Below are 21555 nucleotides of genomic sequence, written 5' to 3'. Positions count from 1 at the left end.
TTTATGAGGACTATATATATTGGTGAGTTGATCAATAATAAATAAATAAATAAATAATAAATAAATAAATAAATAAATGAATATATATATATATATATATATATATATATATTTATATATAATAGCATGTCCATAAAAATAGGTTATATTCTTACTGTAGAGAGTTAAAGATATAATGCATAGAAATCATACAAATCATACAAATTTCTATTGAACAAAGCGAAAAATCTAAAAAAAGATGAATGAATAAGCATATGTATGGGGTAAAGACACAAAAATTCTCATTCGAAAACAGTTAGATTCTCCAGTGAATTGAATAGTGAGTGAAGATGACCTCAATCCATTTGAATGAGACTATTAGACCTAAATGTTTCCAACTGAAGTCTTGATAATTGTACCTATTGTTGAAAATGAGACAATATGTGTTAAGGAGATAACTGAGCGCTGAATTTCTTTCATAATCTGTATTATCCTTACTTTTTTGATCTTTTAGTTTCTGTTTATATCTTCTTTTTCGCTCTATCCTTCTTTTTCTTCTATGAACTTATTCACTCTTTCTCATTAAAACTTTTTCTATGGTCTTGGCTGTTCACCAGGATAATGAATTATCACAGGAGTCGTACGAAACCAAAGAGACTGATAACGTTTTTTATTTCAAGCCTCAGAACTACATTGATGAATTGAATATAAATCTATTCAATATCTGTCATACATATATAGGGCAATAATTAAAACAAGCATAACTGATCATTTTCTCATTTGCTTGAGTTTGTGTAAATGCTCTAATTGATTTGAATATAGATGATGCTGTAGATCTGTTTGTTAATAAGATAACAACTGAGATGAAAATGTTACTCATATCAATACTTAAAAACACAAAATGAAACCTCTAAAACCTTGAATTACTACTGGACTTATCACTTCCATAAGAAATCGTGACCGCTTGCATCAAATCCTTAAAAAACAACCTTCCAACATCATCCTCAAAGCTCAATATGCAAACTATAGAAACACATTGAATGATATGATTAAACAATGCAAGTATGACTACTACAATAACGAATTAAATCAGTGTAGAGGATATTCAAAAAAATATGAGAATGCATAAATGATTTATCGAATACTAAACGGAAAACAGGTATGCCTAACATAGATTCGAAAAGTTTAAATCATCATTTTGCCCACACAGGGCAAATGAATTAACGAAAAATAGCCCTGACAGACAACATATCCATATTGACTCTACAATTCCGTCGAATAACTCTTTCTATCTACACAATACAGATGAAGATGAAATATTCCACACCCAAAATTCCTTTAAATCTAGTTCCGCCCCCGGTATGGACACCCTTAGTACTTCTTGTCTCAAAACTATTTTCCCTTCTATTACTAAACCTCTGAAAAACATAATAAATAAATGCTTTCGAATTGGCTATTTTCCAAAACAATTCAAACTAGCTGAAATCGTTACTATTCATAAAGCAGGTGATCCAACTAATCCTACCAATTACTGACCCATCAGTTTACTGAATAATCCAGCAAAAGTAGTTGAACAGTTGTTAAAGAATAGATAAGTGAGTTATTTGGACAAATTCGAAATTATTAATACAAACCAGTATGGTTTTTAATCTGGAAAATCAACAGAAGATGCTATATCAAAACTTTTGGAATTGGTTACGAATAGCTTTAATAATAAAAATAAAACATCAACTTTTCTATACCTAGTCAAAGCCTTCGACACTATCTCTCAGACCAGGCTCATGGAAAAAATGGAACATCTAGGAATTCGGGGTTTACCACTTTACTAATATTTTTCCATCCCTACCTATCTGATAGGTAACAAATACTCACTATTAATAAAAAAAATATTACTAAGAAGCTTACCGAGTATGGCCTTCCACAAGGAATGGTTCTATCTCTATTATTTACATAAACAATCTACTCAGATTGAAAATAAGAATTTGTAATATCATATCCTCGCAGATGACACAGCTTTGGTTTTAGAGAAAATCACAGCGGAGAATGGTCTGAGACTTAATAATCTTGCTCTTGGCTGACTGAACATCTTCTAACACTAAACACAAACGAAAGCGTGTTCATGACTTTTTCCTCAAACGCATAAACTCAACCACATGCACTTAACAGCATCAAAATCCATCCACCAAATTGTGATAGTAATAACTCATGTTTCTGACCAAAAATAATTAAAAAAGAAAATTTTAAATATTTAGGTATAACAATAGATCCTTATCCAAGATGGAACAGTCATATTGACAACATGTGCAGAAAACTAAAATTTCTTATTTACAAATTTCATCAAATCAAACAACTAAATAATCTTAGAATAACAAAACGAATCTACTACTCATATGCTCAATCTGTATTAGGCTACAGTATGGCATTCGGGCTTGGGGGGGGGGGGTGCTTTGAATGCCCATTTAAAAAAACTTTTCATTATCCAAAAACACCTTATTAAAACTATTTTGGGTGGTAGTAACAAAGGGTTATGTTCTGTTTGGCGATAGCCAATGAGTACCTCTGGATACTATCTACAGTCTCAAGTATAGTGAAGTAGCTGTTGTGAATTTGGATAAAGTCTATAATTGGCAAAATGAGGATGTCAAGATTGAATTAATCTTTGATGATCGTTCATCCCGAAGGTATTGGTGTGAATTTGAATGCAGTGACAAGAGTCTAACTCTTATCAGCAACAGCAGGAAGGTGACCTTTGCAGGATTCTCATACTGCAGAGATGATGGACGTGTGAAGAGATTCAGAGTTACAGAGGGCTGTTCAGGAGACCCTGCTCTACTAATATCTATCTACAGTGCTGCTTTTCGGGATACTATACAAACTGATGGAGTATGCAGCATTTCAGAACGAGAGGAAAGGTCAGCAGAGGTCTATCAGGAGACCACAAAATATAGAAGAGGATTTTCAGGAATTATAGAAGAGAAAAATAAATGTATATGGGAAGAATAAAAATATGGCTTTCTTTTCACTACCCACTACATACAAAAAAATATATCCTCTGGTTCTGTTGATACTGACCTTTAATACTTACCTTTACCGCCTTGGATTCGAACCTGGAACCTCCAACTTGAGAAGGTGATATGTTAACCACTACACCATAGAGGATTTATGTTTAAAGACTTAAATTATATAGAATATGATACTTCTTCCCACTAATGATAACGAAGAATTGAGAAGTAAGTCATGATGGGGTGACATCATCATAGACCTGTTGACAAGGAAAGTTATCCCCACCACCACCACCACTTTTCTCTGTTTGGTATAAGATGGCTTGTCAGCACTGAGAGGTATTCCATCTACTGCAACATGTAGTCAAACAGTGAGCTATGTCTGCAGGATGCAGTGATTGAGCTTGAGGAGGAGGAACTACATAATCATGGTATTATCTCGTTGACAGACTTTTTCAACAATGCAGGACATTTGAGTTCAGAGTTTAGAGTCCAGAAGTCCAGAGTCCAGAGTTCAGAGTCCAGAGTCCAGAGCCCAGGGTCCAGAGTCCAGGGTCCAGAGTAGTTCTGAGTCCAGAGTCCAGAGTCCAGGGTCCCAGAATCCAGAGTCCAGAAGTCTAGAGTCCAGAGTCCAGAAGTCCAGAGTTCAGAGTCCCGAGTTCAGAGTTCAGAGTGTTCAGAGTTCAGAGTTCAGAGTTTAGAGAATCCAGAGTCCAAAATTCAGAGTCCAGAGTCTGTCACACAGAATCATGTCCAGATCTTACATTTGTGCTTGCTCCATACTTCCTTATCCCTTGGCTATTATATATTGAAACATGAAAACCAGTTGAAACATGAAAACTTTCCTGTTAAGTCATATTTCAACAAAAGATATCATTCATGGTGTAATGGTTTACAAACAATTACACCTACACTCTACCTACATACCTACATTCCTTAACCAAACATCTTACATCCCCATATATACAATGAAGATTCGAACCCGAGACCTTATGAATAATTCAAACCCGAGTCCTCTAGAATGGAAAGCAGAAGTGCTAACCACTACACCACAGTGGATATCTATTTACTTGTTGTTTATTATGTATACTTTAACAACTATCTCCAAGCTCATTGCAGCTTCTAGTGAGCTGTAAGTGAACAGTGACTGAACAGTGACTGAACAGTGACTGAACAGTGACTGAACAGTGACTGAACAGTGACTGAACAGTGACTGAACAGTGACTGAACAGTGACTGAACACTGACTGATCAGTAATTGAACTGACTGACTGACCACTGAGTGGATGACCCCCAACCATGCCCTTATAGACATGATGATCCATGGAAGGAGGAGTGAGGGTCATTGAAAACGTCCATATTAAATAAGCCATGTCTATCTTCAATGCCATTTTGATCTCTAGAGCAGCATGGCCATGTTGATCTAGAGTGACGGGTCTCCCATGGACATCTTGATCTAGTAGGTCTACCATGGACATATTGATCTGGAGTGATAGGTCTCCATGACCATCTTAGTGTGAAGTGACAGGTCCTGCATGACCAACTTGAGCTAGAGTGATAGGTCCCCCATTGATGCCCCTAATGCTGGTGGGCGTGGCCATTAGACATGTGACAGAGAAAGTGGAGTGAGGGTCGTTGAAACAGCCTTCGTTGAAAGTATAGTAAGGTGATTTCTTACCTATATGAGCTGTAAGTGAACAGTGACTGAACAGTGACTGAAAAGTGACTGAACAGTGACTGAAAAGTGACTGAACAGTGACTGAATACTATTGGATGCTGTTCTGGGGAATATAACTAGGAAAATATATCCCTTGTGATACAATGATTTGATTACACTCTAGAATTCATGTCTGAGACTCTTGAAAGCATACATGCTACCCAGAGGATATCTCATTACTGTTTAGATTTGAGGAATAAAAATGAGAAATTCATTGCTACTTTTATTGAACATAAGAAAATCACACACACATACTGGCGGCAAGACTGCACAAGACACAATGTCCCACTCCTTGCAGAACAACTCCTTTTATAGCCCCCCAGTTAAAGATCCCCAGTGATTTATTTTTCATTTATTCTCGATTTTATGTTTTTTTTTATTTTTTTAAAATTTTTTTCCCTTTTTTTTTTATTTTTTTTTGGCTTGGGTGACCTTGAAGTTAGATTTGGTCGACTTGGGTGACCTTGAGGTTAGGTTTGGTCGACTTGGGTGACCTTGAGGTGAAGGTGGGTTCTGGGACACTTGTGTCCCAGAACCCGCCTTTTGTTACTACTTTGGGTGAACCTCGTCGTATCCAACTAAATATTTATTCAATGAGTTCAAAGTTTTAACAGTCCGACAATTATATATTATTAAAAACCTCATTTTCATTAGAATCAATAAAGATATTTTTCTATTCTGTGAATCATACCTCAATTTAAATATAGGAATAGGTTTAAAAAATAATATAAGAATGGATCGTAATGTTTGCCGGAGACAATACTTTTACTTAGCTAATAAATTGATCAATAAAATTCCAGATTACCTTACGGAGCATATTAATCTTAATTTTGTTACATTGCTTGAAAGAAGAACACTATTGATAATGAATAATTACCAGTAAAATCGAGGACACACTTTTTGAGTAACTCTTATCTTTGTTTCAATATTATGTTTGCCATCTCTCTCTCTTTCTTTTCTCATCCTTTCACCCTTATTTTACCTATTCATCATCTTATTTTATTATTACATTATAAATAATCTCTTATTTTATAGTTTGTAATTTCTCAACTTAATTACTCATATCAGCAATTCTCACCTGCGCACAGGATTTTCCTTGCAGTTGATTGGTTTCTTATATTCTTACTGAAAGTTTTTTTTTTGTATAGTTATTGTATTGAAGAACCAATAAAGAATTTTTGATTGATTGTTTGAATTTAGATGTACCAATCCAAATAATTTACGTATTCCAAGACATTCATTTGGCTATTCATCTACTCCAAAACAATAACTGAGATGTGTTTGCTCAGTTCAAGTCCAGAACTTAATTTTAGAATCTACCTCAGTCGAGGGTTAAAATCACACTGTTTAAATTCTGGACTTGAAGATTTTTGATAAATCCTTGACTCGGAAAGAGGCGACAATCTAATTCAAGTCCTGGACTCATAAGTCCTTCACTCAGAAAGCGGAATTATAAACTCCAGGGTCTAACGTGATCTCTAAACTCCATTTTAGATCTATTAAACTCTAAACTCGTGATCTCTAAACTCCATTTTAGGTCTATTTGAGTCCTCGACTACGTTAACGCTCTGACTCGGAAAGCCAATTTTCTGACTCCAGAGTTTAAAGCCAGTTGAAGCCTAGAACTTAGCTGAATCCCGAGCACGGAAACCGGCCCTGGATATATCATACTAGCTGGTAACCTGTGCTCCGCTACGGTTCAATTAAAAACTTGAAAGCATGATCTACTGAAATCTTGAAGAATTTAGAATAGGCCTATAACCATCCTCGGTAAATTAAGAATCTATAGGCAAAATTTCAAGTTAATCAGTCCAATAGTTCAGTCGTTATGATGCGTCATTCATGAATTTCCTATTCCTTACATGTATAAACCATACAGTCTCTTTAAAAGATACTAGAATATTAAAATATTATATAGAGGGGGAATAATGTTTTACTGTCGAAGAAATACTGGAAAATTACTTTCATAGTAAGGTTAATAATTTATAAAAAGGCTACCTTTTTCAGAAGTTCGTCCTTCATAATCCTCAACCAATCCTTTTTCCCTGTATCAATGAATCCATGTATGATGAAGAAAGTCTTGTTACGTGCTGCGTCAAAATCTCTGTCATTGAAACCGATTATATTCCCAATATCCACCATATGTCCGTCTTCAATTGTAGGCCCAGTATTTCTGTGAATAATAATAATATTATAGACATTAGATATTTCAGTCATAAAACTTCTCATAAGCTAAAACCTTGAGAACAATGGAGCAAACAATGCTGCTGTTTCATCAGCCAGTCAGATGCAGCGAGCGTAAAATGGGTCATAGGTAACCCTACATAAAAACCTGCTTTTTCACGACGAATTTTCAGTAGGCCTGAGTGGAATATTATTTTGAAAGCAGTTTCAGAGAAGAAATGATTCAAATATTCAAATATTATGATCCCATATTCCACTTGATATTCGTAATTCAACCTTTTAATTTATAGAAAATATTCAAATACTCAAGGAAAGTATTGCTTTGCAAACAATTCAAGCTACCCCAATTGCAAGTTTTCTGTACGTATCAAGATCCCCTAAGTACAAAAACATGATTTTTCAATTCAATACCTCATTATTCATTTTCATATTCCTTACAATAATATTATATACTACTATTACTTGAATATTTGAATTTTTCTCCATTGATAAACAGTGGTGACTCTGTAGACTATTCAAAGTATTTTATGAATTTGAAAGATATTATCATAATTTTTATTAACATTGTCTAGTTGCTATTAATGATTGTGCAAAGTTTCAATTTCGTATGTTCAACCATTATTGAGAAAAAAATAATTAGTGGGAAAAGCAAAATTGCCGCTGTGTGAGTTAGCAGAGATGGAAGAAATAATATAGTTTATGGAGTAACTGAAGATTTCCGTACAATTTTAATATGATAATTTAGAAATGTTACCCAGGAACAATGCCCTAGAGTATTAAGGGAGCTCGTAAACACTCTGTTTAATATAGCCAAGGTGAATAATTGTAATACATTAATAGCTATTTAATCGGATGTTGAAGGGATGGGATAAGCAATGAATTACCTGGTGAAGACGGTGACAGTGACATTGACAACCGATGGACTCTGTGGTGGAGGGAAGAACGGTCGTGCTGTTAGTGATCTCCACGGGTACCCTGTCTTAAAGCAGCCGACTTTTTCGTTTTCGTAGCACACCTCATCTTTGACTGAAGAACAAATAAAATTTTCGAATTGAAAAAAATAACCTTCATCCATTATTTAATTGTCAACTTGAATTGATTCTATTTAAATTCAGAATCAAGATTAAAATTGGATAAAAATATAAAGTATCAATTAATAATATTGAACTAATGTGTATCATATACTATCTTCTTCTAGCAGGGCAAGCCTGACTCTGTTGCCAGCGTTTCAGAAAAGTTCAACAGATGTTGATCATGTACCGGTACCTACTATGAAAATGCAATAATAACTATTATGCAAGTCATAACACATAACATGCATATGGACAAAAGAAAATCCAGTCGAGTTGAAACGCAGACCTCACTTTACGCTCGGTCAAAAAATAATTGCAATAAAGTAATGAATTGTAAGATCCTCTAGGTTGTAATCACTTGTCAGAAAATGTTGAGAAAAAACTGTTCGAATTTTGAAGGTTGAATGGTATAATTTATGTATGTAGAGATAGACGTAAAAAAACAATCAATAAAAAATGTCCATTCATTTTTAGTAATATACTTACACAGTTCTTTCAGTCCACTGAGAATGCATGAGGCAAGAAATAAGAATGAACACTGCATGACTGCTAGGTGGATGAGGAATTCTAGATGAAAACACATAAATACAGTTCCATTATTCATACTTGGAGTGCAAAATAAAATTCAAATAGCAAAAATAACAAATAATTTACATTTTTCGTATTGACAAAATAATATTGTTACCACAAATACAATTTTTCTAGTGACACGTTCCACTCCCCCATGAATTTTAATAATTCATAATTGTAATACATGATGATTTATTGAATTATATCATCCTATTATATTAAGCGAGCAATTTCTGTACGTCTGTTAATATATTTTTATATCTGGCTATTTTTATCTTTTCATATCTGGTTATTTATGTTTAACGGATCTCGAAAACGGCTCTAACGATTTTCACGAAATTTGGAACATAGTAGGTTTATGATATAAAAATCGATTGCACTAGGTCTCATCCCTGGGAAAACTTGCTGAACGACATTAAAAGGATAATTCATCCTTGGCTGGAACAGCTGTGAATAGAAAAAAAGTGAGTTAGCGAGTATGTGAAAAATCAAAATAACGCATCCCCGAAATTCATAAGATGACATAAAGCTGTGAAATATAAACACAATCATTTCAGAGAATTATTGTGTTGTATTTATCAATAAAATATCTGGGCTCCGAGCTTCGCTCGTTATTTTTATTTATTGATAAACAGAACACAATTCCCTGAAATGATCGTGTTTATATTTCACAGCCAAGGATGAATTATCCTTTTAATGTCGTTCAGTGAGTTTTCCCAAGGATGAGACCTAGTGCAATCGAATTTTTATATCATAAACCTACTATGTACCAAATTCCGTGAAAATCGTTAGAGCAGTTCTAGTGATCCGTTAAACATAAATATACAGAAATTGCTCGCTTAATATAATATGATAAAAATAACGAGCGAAGCACGGTGACCCGATATTAATTATAATATGATATGTTTAGATATATGGATGTTTGTAAAGTTCTAATATTATTCCTGTTCCAAATAAATTATTATTATATTAATTTAATAGTTCAATTGAAAATCATAGGATTTTTCTTAATGGTATTTTTTATCATGTCAACTTATCTTTTCAACTGAAATGAGTCAGTATGAAAACTTATGATTCGAGAATATGTTAATATAAAATATTATTACAGTTTATTGATTACAAGACGTACCCGTACTTCACAACGGAACTTGTATGTTGTAAGAGTGATAGCAGTTTTACCAGATGAAAAGTATGCAGAAATTGAATCAATGTGACTATTTTGAAGTATTTCAATGCGTAATGAGTTGATGTTTTAAGAACGGATTTGAAAAAAAATCAAAATATACGCCCAAGATACTTTAAAAACTTGGTACAGGAGTTCAGGAGTGTCTAGAAATTTTGTTTTAAGAGAACTTCAAAATTACGCCGAAGATACGCCCAATATGAGTTCTTTTACAGCGTTTCCCAAGCGTTCCACAGGGTTTTTTTAGAGAGTTTCTTCTCTCAAATTTTTCATTGAGTTTCCAAAGCATTTTTCCACATTTCTCAAACAAAATTCATACTTGATAGTTTCAGATATGGATGTCTGTTGAGTTCTCCATATTATTGCTGTTTCAAATTACAAAGAACTATTAGACTGAAATATAATAATTTTCATAATATCCTAACCAAATCTCTTATTGTGAAATAACTAAATACTTATCAATTCAGATAAAATTAAATATTTTTGCAACCCTGCACTACATAATTCAAAAAGAACTGGTGATTTAATAAATCCTGAAAGTTTATTCTAGCTTTTTGATGGAACGAAGAAAGCTCAAATGAAAAATTGCAGGAGAGCGAAGCGAGCCTGCTGATCCTATTTTTGTATGATTCAGTCGGGGGTCCAGGAAACGGAACCCCCTGGCTAGACGTTTGAGGCGAGCGAAGCGATCCTGCCCGCTAGTCTCCTATAAATTATTATAACAATAGCTAATACAAGAGCGAAAAATCGCGTTAACATTTCTATGCACGAATTGACACTCACCTCCGCACCACCAAGTACTCTGTCTGTTCAAGAGACGACAAATGTGGACCCTTGAAATATTTAACCTTCAACTGTTTCTCATTTAAGCGATTTCTGGCTTCCCCCACCATTATTCAAGATAACCATACATCATATTCATGTTTTAGCTGCAGTTCAACAGCATTTTTGCTGTCCAAGCAGTACATAATCAGTTATTTGGAAATATTGTTGACTACTTCAATTTTGTATCAATTCCAATCCACTTACAACTCAATGTTATGTGATTATTGGATATTGAATATTTTCAGAGGCAAACTTATAAATTTGGGAGCATTTTCTCCACATAAAATACATTTTGTGAGTCTCTGAGAGAAATAGATCATAGCTTGAACTAAGGAGAAAAATGAATTTATGAAATTAATATGAACAGATTTTCGAATGCTTCAACTCAGACATCTGATCTGGGAAAGCTGAACCGTGAACCTTTTGTCTTGGTTGCGGAAATTTTTTATATATTCGATTCTCAAGGTGCAAACCTTGAGAATTGAAGAGCGAGCCTTGTGTTGCGGGTTGCCTATGTCCCACCATGCAGGTGCCATTTTATTTTTAATGATGGTTTGGAGCCAGAGTAAGAATCTCCAGAGAATCGATGAGAAGAATCAGGATAGAGCAATTTTACTTTAGAAAATCGTCATAGGTAAGTTATGGGTTTTTGCCGACTAAAAAGAGGAGAATATTTTTTCTGTACCTCTTCAGCCGTGTCCACACCGAACAAATGTTCGACAAACATTTTTGTTGAAACAGTTTAGGCAGATTTTAATGTTTGACAAACAATGTTTGCCCGTTGCCAGTGTGGACGCGTCACTAAACAAAATATTTGTATGTGGGGAGAATATGTTTTTATGTTTTACAGCAAATAGTGAAAATTTTTTATTTGACAAACAATGATTGTCCAAACTTTCTAAAATGTTTGTCCCTGAGCCCCTCAAACAAACATGTTTGCCTAACATATCTGTCGAACATTTGTTTAGTGTGTACACGGCCTTAGAAACTATACATAATTCAATAATATTGTTGAATGAGCTCTGTCTCAAATTTCATGATTATCATGATCTGTCCCACATATCAAAAATATATTATTTGATAATCATACTGCAAATAACAGAAATCTACAATTCTTTTTTGCAAATTTTTGACCAATTTCTTTGCTTTCTTATGGCAGGAGGTTTTCGCCCAACTATGATTATCATGATTGACAAAATTCATTCAACAAGTCAAAACATAAGAATAATTACTAAGATAGGCGGAAAAATTATCTTCTTCTTTTCAGTTGGTGGTAAACCGTTTATTTTCAAAAGTTGTTTCAATATGTTTATTTTATGATACCCGTACTGAGATTTTCAAGAGGTGGATACTATTATCACAGAATCACAGTTTAAACAGATTGATAGTCGGACATTATCACACATCGAAAAATTCATTCAGAAGATGGAACAAAACTTCTCTCATGAATTCAGAAATGATTCATCGGAAAACCAGTGAAAGTAGCATTAATTTGGGTATCCTTTATTCAAGTTTAAGGCAACAAAATATGTGAAAAAGTTCTTGATAGATAAGAGCATTAATGACTAGTGCATTCGATTTATTATTGAAAACTATAAACTCAGCTTGATTTGATAATTATAACGACCATACAAGTTTAAAAGTGATTTATCACTTGCACTTGTGCTCAATTGTATTTTATTAACAATTTGACGTGGATTGCCTAGACAAGAATGCACTAATTAATTGTTTTTACTTTTGGGAATTATGCACCACTGGATGCCATTATTTATTGCTGGTCTGATGTGATGAACCTCGAGGAGGTTATCCAAAATCAGCCACTGTGTCACAGACATTGATACTGTAAGCTATTTTGTGAATGATTTGTAGATAAAAAAAAGAATGTAGCATTCATTCAAACCGCGAGATTCAAGACAAATATATTTATGAAACTTTTATAAAAATACTTGCAGATCAATAACAAAAATGAAACTATTCATGAATATCGAACATATTAGTCAGCGTTTGCAGAGTCAAAGTTCCCTTTTCTTTCAATATCTTATAATAATAAGCATTACGGGTGTACTGTTAAATTTTCATAGAATATCAATATTCTGAGTGTGAAGCTCATTAAGATGATGTGTTGAAACAGACGGTTTACAATTATTATTATGGATCATTATTGGAAAGGGATCTGGTAGGAATTGGATCATTGATTGTACCGTGCAGGTACAACACTCGACAACTTTTAATCTATTCAATAATTCTTGAGCAGTAAATTTTAAAAGTTTTGTTTGTGGTCAAAAATGAATTCTATTCGAACATAGCCCAACATGAATATGATACTCGCCAAAAGTCCTCATTATACAAAAGTACTGTATAAATAAAAATATAAATCTGAGTATTCTACTCATAATTAAATAATTAAATTATTTCATCACGACATGTTTTGTGATTTATAGTTGACAAGCTACTTAGATTTTTATTTTTATTCATATTAAAAGTAGCCCTACAGAAAAAAGACAAAAGAACTGTACTTTTCTAGACACATAATTATCAGCGTATTATAAGAGAGGAACGAAGTACTCCGGTATGCGACATTACAACAGACGAATCACAACTTTGAAAAATTGGGACATAGAATCTCTCACGAAAACTTTGACTCAAAGACTGATCGAATTCTCGTCAAATTTAACTTTGATTGTGGTCCCTTGAATTTCAAAATATCGAGATCAACTGTATAAAACAAGAACTGATCTGTACTGCAATTTTTGTCATGATGAATTCTAGGAGATGTGTTTGTGTTCGACAGTTTGAACCACTCTCAGGTGAGAATGTGAGATGTACTTCAAAAAGTGAGTGTGAAGAGAGAATATATATTGATGAGTAGTTCAATAGTAGACAATGAAGAAAAAAAATTCAATTAAATGGAGAATTTGAGAGCAGACAGAGAAATAAGAGAATAGAAGAGGGAGCAAGGCCCCCTTAATTGATTGCAGACAACTCTGCAACCAGGAAATATTGGGAATAGGAGTCAGGAATCAGGAGTGACTAACAATAATCTTTTTATTCTTTTCCCTTCGTCCTGGTACCCCCAGACAATAATAATAATAATAATAATGATAATAATAAATTTATTTGTTCACATTAATCATACAAATAGAGTTGAGCCAACATACATAGTAGAAAAATAAACTCTCTACATAACAATATGTAATAAACAATAATATTACACAATTTTGATGGTAAAACTATTATATAGCAGCAAAATGGCACTCACTCACTGACTGACTGACTGACTCACTCACTCGCAGAACTAAAAATCTACCGGACCAAAAACGTTCAAATTTGGTAGGTATGTTCAGTTGGCCCTTTAGAGGCTCACTATGAAATCTTTTGGCAATATTTTAACTCTAAGGATGGTTTTTAAGGGTTTAAAGTTCGTCTTTTGGCATGTATATTCTTCCTATTCTCTTAATTATAATTGAAAAATGTCCATACCATAATTATGTTAATATAGAACTATAATCTAGAGAGAGTACCTCTTCGAGACAATTGTTAACTGGTAACTAAATTAATAATTTTGTCAGGTTGGCATTAAGTTGAGTTGACTTTCTTAGGTTGGCATCAAGTAGAAGATTGAAATGCATTTATCGCGGAAAAATTGATTGGGCACTGCTACTTCAATCAGAGCTATCCCTGGGAATATTATATTACTAGCCGTCCGGCTCGCTTCGCTCGCCATATCCATTTAGCCAGACGTTCAGTCTGCATCCCCGACTGGTTCCTCCTAACATATGATAAAAATGCTCAAATGAAAAATGCAGGCGAGCGAAGCGAGCCTGCTGATCTCATTCTTGGATGATCCAGTTGGGGGTCCGGGGGGCGGAGCCCCCTTGCTAGACGGATATGGCGAGCGAAGCGAGCCTGACGGCTAGTGTTATAATATAATATTTCCTATGATAATCATTAAATAGCATCTGATCACTCTCAAACAAGATCACAAATCATTCGTCTTATTTCTAATGCTTTAACCAAATAGATGAAGACTCTGTTTATTTCTTCCTCCGTCAGATTCGACAGTAATACCATTAATCTGTGCTCATTATTCACTATATTACGACAATATATATCCAAAAGTTGAATTCTACATCCTCTATACTTGGGACAGCGCAACAAAAAAATTTCTAGAGATTCTAATTCCCCGTAATTACAAATAGGGCAGTTTCTAGTAGAGTTAATCCAAACTCCTCCATTCTTAAATAGGTATACTCCCTTGTACGATGCTAGTCGCAGCTGGGTTATAATTCTAGTTTTTGCAAATGGTATAATCATCCTAAGCTGCTCTCCTAGATTTTAAAGAGAATTTATTTTTTCTATAAAGGGGACAGGTTGCTGAATCCAACGCCAATCTTTGATCTTCAAGAAATAGAACTCCTGCATACCCCTCCAAAATATCTGTCAGAGAGTCTAGAAGTATCCCATCAATAAAAAACTCATTCGCTATTTCCAACTGATACCCGGACAAAGCTATATGTCTTTTTATCTGAACCAACCAGTTATCCGATGTATTAGCTGCCTCCGTTGACTCATCTGCTTCCAAGCTTACCAGTGTATTTGAACAAATAGAAGGGTACCTATTGTTAGGCATAGACAGCACTCCTCTAAGAAATTGCAGGCCTCTACAAAGTACATCAAAGTTTAGTTTGATTCTATTTGTTTCTAAACGTACTCCCCAACTCGGCGTGCATTGGCTCAAAAAGAATAGATTTTTTAAGAATTGTAATTGAGTCCTCTCCAATACTTCAAGGTTGTGGAACCCCCATACTTCCGAGCCGGGTAGAACGACATAATCATAAAGTTTCATCTTACTATCCCATACTTTGCTTCGCTTACTATCCTTGACTTTGCTTTTCTGAGAATATTCATCACTGATTCTCCAGTTGATTTGATTTTTTAGATTAAGTTTTGGCAGCATAGCAGATCATAAAATTTTAGTGATCTGCTATGCTGCCAAAACTTTCCATCTTTACTGAAAATAACTCCCAAGTAATTGTACTGCTTGACTATTTCTATTTTACTTTCTCCTAGCCAGAATGACAAATTTCTCTTTAATCCTCTTTCGTGGGAAGGCACTATTTTTGTCCTATCTATATTAACTGATAGCTTTTTGTACTCGAAATACTCTGCAAGACTTTTCAGTTCATTTCTCAAATCAAATTTGCAATCAGCCAAAATAACAATATCGTCTGCAAAGAGCAGCATGAGAATGTCATCCCTTTCGCTCATTCTAATCCCATTTAAATATCTTTTTCTGAAAAATCATCATTGTCATGTAAATAGAGAGAAAAGAGAAGCGGACTGACAGAATCCCCCTGCAAAATGCCTCTTGTGACCGATATTGGCTTTATCGGATTGTTGACTGCCCTTGTCTATGATAGTCGCGGCTGAAGTGTAAATACAACTTAATATTCTCAATAACTTTGAACTGACCCCCAGTTTCCCTAACTCATACCACAAAAGCGAATGGGGTACAGAATCAAACGCAGAAGCAACATCAAGTATAAAGCATATAACTTCTTGTTTCTTGCATGCACCTGGCAGTATATGAGTGATTGAAGGGTAAAAATGTTATCTGAGCAAGCGCGACTTCTGCGAAATCCATTTTGGCACTCGGGTAGAACATTTCCACTCTCTGCCCATAATGTCAATCTCTGTTCTAACATAAACGTAAATAGTTTCAAAGTACTATTGATCAACGCTAAGCATCTATAATTCTTCGGGTTCAGTCTATCTCCTTTTTTGTACAAGAAGAACATTTTAACTTTTGTCCATTTAGAATGGATGATCTCTTCACAGAAAATTCTATTGTAGAACATCAACTGAGTATCCATCCAAGCCATGGGTAGGGCCTTGTATAATTCATAACCTATTCCATCATTTCCTGGAGCTTTTCTTTTTTTTTGCCATCTTAAGCGCTTTCATTAATTCGCATTTATCAAATCCTCTATCGAGAAAGGGGGAAAGGGCGTCTTGAAATAGGTGACTAACGTCCTCTAAAGAATCATTCCTATCAATTCGATATCTTTTGTTAGGAACTCTACCCAACGTGTTAAGAAAATCTTATTATCATTATATTGTTTCCCCCTGAAAAAGTTTGCTGCTTCCCAGAAATCCTCGCTTATTTTTACTCCAGTGAGTTTTCTTTTTAATTCGTCGTAATATTGGATTTTCTTATGGTTAACAAATCTTTGTGTTCTATTTTCCTCAGTAGATATTCTACTAAGAAACTAGTCTCGAAGTTATGTTTTTTCGTTCTCCTATAATAATTATAGGGCACGCAATTTCCTTCCACTCTTGTTACATTGCATATCAAACCATACTTTGTTCTTGAACTGAAAGTGACTATTATTTTTGTTCTTATCATATTACTACTCTCAGCTGCTGAGTATATTGTATTTGTTATTATATCAGAATAAAGCCTACATTCAATTCTTCCCAATCTAACGGGTTGTACAGTGCTATTATATTATTGTGGAAATCTACTTTTTTGTTTTCACGCCATATTATAAACTTTTTCTCCAATCCCTCTATTTGCCCATCATGCGCCTGATAAGGAGGTAAATCTAAAACTATTGGAAGGTGGTCGGAAGTAAGAACAAAGTTGGACACCCACATATCCCCAATGTATCCAATCATGTTCATGTTAACCCATATCAGATCAATTACACTACTACCTCTAATGTTATGGAACGTGTACTTTGCTGGACGTCGCTGACCGATCTACCGTTAATCAGGGTAAACATATTACTCTCCATTATCTCAACTAGTCTACGGCTGTGTCTGCCTAAAAGTTTGTCGCATGTCTCTCTCTCTCTGTTGATAAAGAGGAACCGACGATAGGATAAGAAACGTCATTGTTTAGTTCTCCCACTCTTACATTGAAATCACCCCCCACTATGACTTTGCTATTTATCAACAACGCTTTCCACTTTTCGAATAATTCTGAAAGAGAATCGAGACATTCTTTATCTTATCTGGTGTAAAATATAACTGCAATGATAAAAATTCCTCTCTGTTTACCTTAACGCTAGCAATTATCAATTCCTTTTTGGATTCCATCACATCTACTATCAATTCATCTTTTATTAACATTAATAAACCACCACTAGCTCTTCCTCTATCAACTGTTCTAACTGCTTTCTCTGATAAACATTTGAATCCGTTAATTCTTAAAGAGTCATCCTCACACTGCATCCATGTCCCACACATACAAACTATTGAGAATTGGTGCAGTGAATCTTTTTGTTCTGAATCTAGATTAAAATAGTTAGATATACCCTGGCAATTCCAAAACATTATTTTAAAGGACTTATCACTATGATTTAGTCCAGTTGCACTTAGTCCTATTGCCCCCTTATAAATCCGGCTAAAGTTCTTGAAATTTAAAGTTTGGTTTTTGTTTAACTCACCTCCTCGCGCACGCGATAAACCGCTATTTTGATTACTATCTGCCTGAGCCTCATCCTATACCGTGTTACTATTTGAACGTCTATCTCTGGTCCTACTCCTGGTAATCGCACCTTCAGCCATCCAGCCGCGTATGTCACCTTTCTTGAATTGGTTTTTGCCTGCCTTTTTTCTGCCTGATGAAGTTGCCTCCGTGAACACACTCTCCTCGCGTTGAATAGCATCATAGTCGGTCGGACCGCCGTCACTTCAACCGCGCGTTTCCACTCATTCACAAGTCGCTTCAAGCTTTCAAGTATATTTTTCTGGTGTGGCTGCGGTCGCTGCGCCCTCCAGCTGCTGTGTTGGACTCTTCGGCTGTATAACTTAGACCGTTTACTACGAGTTTTTTATAGCGCAACTCTGCAAAATGACCCTCCTTTCGAGCCGAGAACATTTAGGATTTCAATTCTTCTCGAGCACATTTTATTCGACGAGTGTAGTCCTCTTCCACCCTAATTTGCGAGCCCCTCAGTCGTGGACCAGCTCTGAGAACCTCAATCTTCTTTTTATAGTATAGGAATTTGACAATGATAGGTCGATTAGTGTTACGCCGTTTGCCCAGTCGGTGCGCTCGTTCAACGTCATTTGCGTCCAGATGAGTTCGCATTTCCTGGTTGACAATCTGCCTGATGAAGTCCATAGTTTCGCCTCGTTTCTCTTCTATTCCGAAAAATATGAAGTTGGAGCGACGGGAAAAGCCTTCAAGACGGCCCACTTGTAACGTGAGATTTACTATGTTCTTTTAGTTTGCGGTATGCCTCTTTCAAGCCTTCAATTTCAGTTGTCATTCCAGTCACCCCCTGTTGTAGCAGTGTTAATGAGGTATTTATGTTTGGTATATGTTTCAGAAGCTGTTCCATGCGATCCAGTTTCTCACTTATATCTTCAATACTGTGCACTGTGTCTGATGGTCCTGGGTTTTGTTCGATTCCTCCTATCAGTAGTAACATTAAAATAACACCTTTCGCGAACATTTTACTAAATCCATTTGCGTTTATTCTGTATGGCACTATCGAATTTTTATTACGAATCACTAGTGAAACTGTAAATAGCCCTATGCACGCCCGGTATTGTTCAACTGCAATCATACTGTAACGGTTTATCTAGACAAGATAGCAGAGCTCTATCGAAATACGTCTGTTCGCTATGAATGCTGGCTAGCAACCACTCTAGTGGCTGGCTAGGAGTGACTAATAATGGCTTGTGTGAGAGGGCCTCATTAGGCTATGCGCTCATTTTACTGTAATGTGAAGAGAGCTGTACGGATCGGACTGAGTTTGGACCGAAACATTTCAACCGGGATTTAAGGAAAACCTGGAAAAATTTTAATCTTTCCTGATTAATTAAGTTGATCAATTTCAGTGAAGAACTATTATTAAGAGAGGGCCAACGGTGGACCAATTCCAAGGCGTTTGCAAACCACCTATTAGGAACCATTACTATATCAAATTGAATGAAAAAGACTAAGAAATTGTCAAAAACCACAGATTTATTGATACTTAGAAAGTTTCTAAGATTTCTCAGATTTCTAAGTATCAATAAATCTGTGTTTTTTGACAATTTCTTAGTCTTTTTCATTCAATATGAATAATTACTACAATATCAACTTCTCACTACACAAAATATTACTAATCAGTTATACTATTTGAAAAATAGAACTATAGTACTTTTTTTGCAATTGATATAACAATTGATCAAGAATACAAAATATAACAACTAGTTCCGGTGTTCTACACCATCTTCAGGTTTCACCTTCATTTATATTATTTATAAAAGTTTGAATGAAAAGCTGCTTCATGACCTGGAGTTTTATCAACCCCAGACAAGTAGCAATACCAGCGTTAAATATATATAATATGCTGTTTCTTTCCCAGTTTATATATAAAGATTGATGACTCATGAGGCTATTTAAAACTAAGCTCCTTTTACCTTCATCAAATCCATCGACAATTTTTGCAACAATTCACACGTTTCTCTAAGACATTAATTTATTGTCAGAAAATAGGATCCAACGTGAACAAAGAATACCTGAGTCTCGCGTTATACTACATTGTGATCTTTCATCAACAAATCATTCTCAAAATAGCCTACGGAATGAATGGTTGTGGCACAGTGGCTGAGCAGATTTAGGATAACCTTCTCAAGGTTCATCACATCAGACCAACGATGAATAGTGGAAATGTGAGGAGCATCATTGTCAAAAATGGAATCTTGTTGATTAGTGCATTTTTGTTTTGACAACTCACATCAAAATGTTGATATAAAACAATTGAACATAAGTGAGTGCAAAAGATAAATCAAATTTTAAACTCGTCTGCTCTTTTTGTCATTATCAAACCAAGCTGAGTTTATAGTTTTCAATTGGTAATCAATGCACTAGCCATTAATGTTTTTCATATCAAGAGCTTTATCACATATTTTGCTGCCCTGAATGTGAACAAAGAATGTCTAAATCAATGTTACTCATCAGGCTTCCCGATGAATTATTTATAAATTTCATGAGAGCAGTCTTATTTAATCTTCTACATTGAATTTTTCGATGTGTGATAATGTCTGATCCTACATCAATGTTTAAACTGTGATTCTATGATTCTAGTATTCACCTCTCAATTATCTCAATACGGGTATCATATTCTGTAATAATCTGCAGAGTATTATAACTTATCTACGACGATTCTCTAAAGTGAAAATTCTCTAGCATAATTCTTTTCAACAATGATATGAATAGTCATTGATAAGCATCATCAACTTATCTGGGTTTCCCACCTATGAAACTATAAGGGGCTCCACACCATCCTTTAAAAAACTTGCACCTGCATGGTAGGACATAGGCAACCCGCAACACAAGGCTCACTTTCCAGTTTATTCTCAAGGTGCGGACTGAACGAGAGTGTCGCATCTAGCTTTCTCAGATCTGCATGCAGTCGTGAGCAGACAAAACGCGGATAGATGGACGTCTGTGTGCGTTGAAGGATCCGAAAATCTGACCAGGATTTTTTCTCCATCTTTCCGCATACGACCTGTCTGTCGCTGTGTGCGTTTGTCTGCAATTTCTCTTCACCTGATTCTTTCTTCCATGTGTTTTCCTGATTCTTTGTGTGTTCTGATCATGGAACACGTGAAATACATGTGTTACACGAGCAATTTTGCACTCTATATGCGCCAAGCCTACAGTAACTATAACTGATTTAGTGTACTGTAGCCTAGCCTAGCTTTAGGCTAGTTGCATAATATAAATATGCGACGTGACATATTGTGGCCAGAGTCTGCTAGATAAGTAAATAATATATTACTAGTAGTTCTGTTAACAGTAGACCTCCCGCAGTTATAAACCACAGCCTTCTCTTATACTGTCCATCAGGGTAAATCATGTCTCTATGTCGTGTCGGCGAGATATCGGTGTGAAAACGGCTAATGGCTGTTGGGGTTGGTGTGTCAGAAATGATGACATCAAAAGCTGATATTCCTCAAGACATACTGGCAACAGGTCAACCCGAGTTGGAAGCAGAGAAAGGTCGAGAGACAACACTGT

The 21555-nt window shown here is 35.2% G+C and overlaps 1 protein-coding gene across 2 annotated transcripts in view; it reads right to left on the bottom strand.

Moving 5' to 3' along the window:
- The window catches only part of LOC111059667 (inactive pancreatic lipase-related protein 1-like), a 62681-nt gene extending 52054 nt beyond the window's left edge, over nt 1–10627 (bottom strand). For both annotated transcript variants that reach the window (XM_039429259.1, XM_039429269.1), the window contains exons 1-4: nt 10491–10627; nt 8441–8521; nt 7766–7907; nt 6696–6870 (exon numbers count right to left, since the gene is read on the bottom strand). In XM_039429259.1, coding sequence (XP_039285193.1) covers nt 6696–6870; nt 7766–7907; nt 8441–8498 — 375 coding nt within the window. In that variant the 5' untranslated portion in view covers nt 8499–8521; nt 10491–10627. The remainder of the gene's footprint in view (nt 1–6695; nt 6871–7765; nt 7908–8440; nt 8522–10490) is intronic.
- Nucleotides 10628–21555: the final 10928 nt, after the last annotated feature.

Source organism: Nilaparvata lugens, chromosome 1 (assembly GCF_014356525.2).
Source record: "Nilaparvata lugens isolate BPH chromosome 1, ASM1435652v1, whole genome shotgun sequence".
Classification (NCBI taxonomy): domain Eukaryota; kingdom Metazoa; phylum Arthropoda; class Insecta; order Hemiptera; family Delphacidae; genus Nilaparvata; species Nilaparvata lugens.
The sequence above is the reverse complement of the archived record's forward strand: the minus strand, read 5'-3'. Positions and strand labels throughout refer to the sequence as shown.